Source organism: Herpailurus yagouaroundi, unplaced genomic scaffold (genome assembly GCF_014898765.1).
Source record: "Herpailurus yagouaroundi ecotype Mexico unplaced genomic scaffold, PumYag 180, whole genome shotgun sequence".
NCBI lineage: Eukaryota > Metazoa > Chordata > Mammalia > Carnivora > Felidae > Herpailurus > Herpailurus yagouaroundi.
In genome coordinates, this window is record NW_024412411.1 from 201,055 (window position 1) to 203,196 (window position 2,142).

General features: G+C 43.1%; 1 protein-coding gene across 1 annotated transcript; it reads left to right on the forward strand.

Annotated features, from left to right (window-relative positions):
- The first annotated feature begins 269 nt into the window (after nucleotides 1–269).
- On the forward strand, nucleotides 270–1,211 carry LOC121039487 (olfactory receptor 51V1-like). Its single transcript, XM_040489731.1, has one exon. It carries the CDS (start codon nucleotides 270–272, stop codon nucleotides 1,209–1,211), a length of 942 nt encoding a protein of 313 aa, XP_040345665.1.
- Nucleotides 1,212–2,142: the final 931 nt, after the last annotated feature.

The window sequence follows — 2,142 nt, forward strand, 5'->3', positions numbered from 1 at the left end:
CTTGCTGTGTGTCCTGCCAGCAGCTCAGAGGGACTAAAAGAAAATGAAGGGCATGATCTGATTTGCCCACAACGGTCAGGACATTGATTTGCTCCCATAACCTGAGACCTAATACCAAGGAGCTTCCCTGTGAGACCGTCCTGTACTGTAGAGGACCTGTGCTACAGTGTGAGGACCTGTGTTAGACTCAACTGCTCCCACACAGCAGACACTTTGACAAAACTGTCAGTAAATATTGATCTCATCTTGAACATTACCTTCAAATAATCATGCCTGCTTCTTCTGCTTCCATTATCAATACCTCAATATTCATTCTCACGGGGTTCCCTGGCCTGGACCACTACTATCCCTGGTTTTCCATTCCCTTCTCCTCCATCTATGCCATGGTTTTCCTGGGAAACTGCATGGTGCTGCATGTGATCCGGACAGAACCCAGTCTGCACCAGCCCATGTTCTACTTTCTGGCCATGCTGGCTCTCACTGACCTGTGCATGGGGCTGTCCACAGTGCACACGGTGCTGGGGGTCCTGTGGGGGCTCAACCAAGAAGTTAGTCAAGATGCTTGCATTGCCCAAACTTACTTTATCCATGGTCTGTCCTCCATAGAGTCTGGGGTCCTTCTTGCCATGGCCTTTGATCGCTTCACTGCAATCTGCAATCCTCTGAGATACACAACCCTCCTGACTAACAGTAGAGTCATTCATTTCATGGTGGCCATTTTGATGAGGGCAGCTTTGTCCATTCTCCCTGTCATCATTCGCCTGAAGTTCTTCCGTTACTGCCGCCCTCACATCCTCTCCCACTCTTTCTGCCTGCACCAGGACCTGCTCCGGCTCGCCTGCTCTGACATCCGCTTCAACAGCCTCTATGCCCTGGCTCTGGTGATCTGTACCTTGTTGTTAGACGCTGTGCTTATTCTCATCTCCTACGTTTTCATCTTGCACACAGTGCTGGCAATTGCATCCCACAAGGAGAGGCTCAAGTCCTTGCAGACCTGTGTGTCCCACATCTGTGCTGTCCTGGTCTTTTACATCCCCATCATTGGCCTCACCATGGTGCACCGCTTTGGAAAGCATCTCTCCCCTTCGGTTCATGTCCTCATGGGCAACATCTATATTCTCTTTCCACCCCTGATGAATCCAATCATCTACAGTGTAAAGACCCAGCAGATCCGAAGCAGGATGAAGAAGTGGTGTTCCCTGAAAATGTAGTAAAACCCTTGGGTTTGATCAGCAAGAATATTTTAAGGTCAGAAGAGTAATGCTACTTCCCATGTGTGCAACAACTTACAAGTTGAATAATAATGCCATAACTTCATGGTCTTTTATGATACCTGATTATTAAAGAACTCAAGAGGCTTTCTAATGCATTAGGCACATGTCCACCCATTTAGACACGTGTCTACCTAAAATTTTGGAATCATGACTATTGTTTAGTTTATTCTGTCAATTGGTCATTATATCAAAATACAGGACACAATGAAATTGGACTTTTTTCATTCCTAGAGGTGACCTGAGGAACATCTAAAACTATGATGCTGAGCCTTCCCCCACTTTTATTATTTTTTCCCATTAGTGACTTACTGCAAGCCCATTAAAGATGTTGGAATTAAAAGATATATAATCCCTCTATTCCAAATGTTTATTTATTAGAGTCTGTCCATGCCATGAAGACATGACCTTAGTGCATATATAAACTTTTCATTTTACATTGTTTTGTACCATTCTATCATTAGCATTTCTTCGTGGCATTTTAAATTCTTTATAAATCTGTAAGAGAACAGTTTAGAAACTATAGCAAAAGCACAACTAAGAACAGATGGTGCCTGTGAGAACTGAAATATGATAAGGGGTATGAGAATATTTAGGATCTATGAGCATACCTAATAATTGTTTATGGCTTGGTGACCAGAGTGGTTTCATAGTTGATGCTCAAGTTTCTGGTTTGTGAAGTCAAGTCAATGGTGTGTTGTTCAATGAGATGGTGACAAAGAAAGAATATTATTTATGTGATAAGATGGTGGAAGCTATGTTGAACACACTGCATTTGAGATATCTCTGGAACTTTGATAAATATCCATTGAAAATACTGAGTTTAGTAAGTACTCCCAAATGTCACATACACAGTGCTAGACATGACACT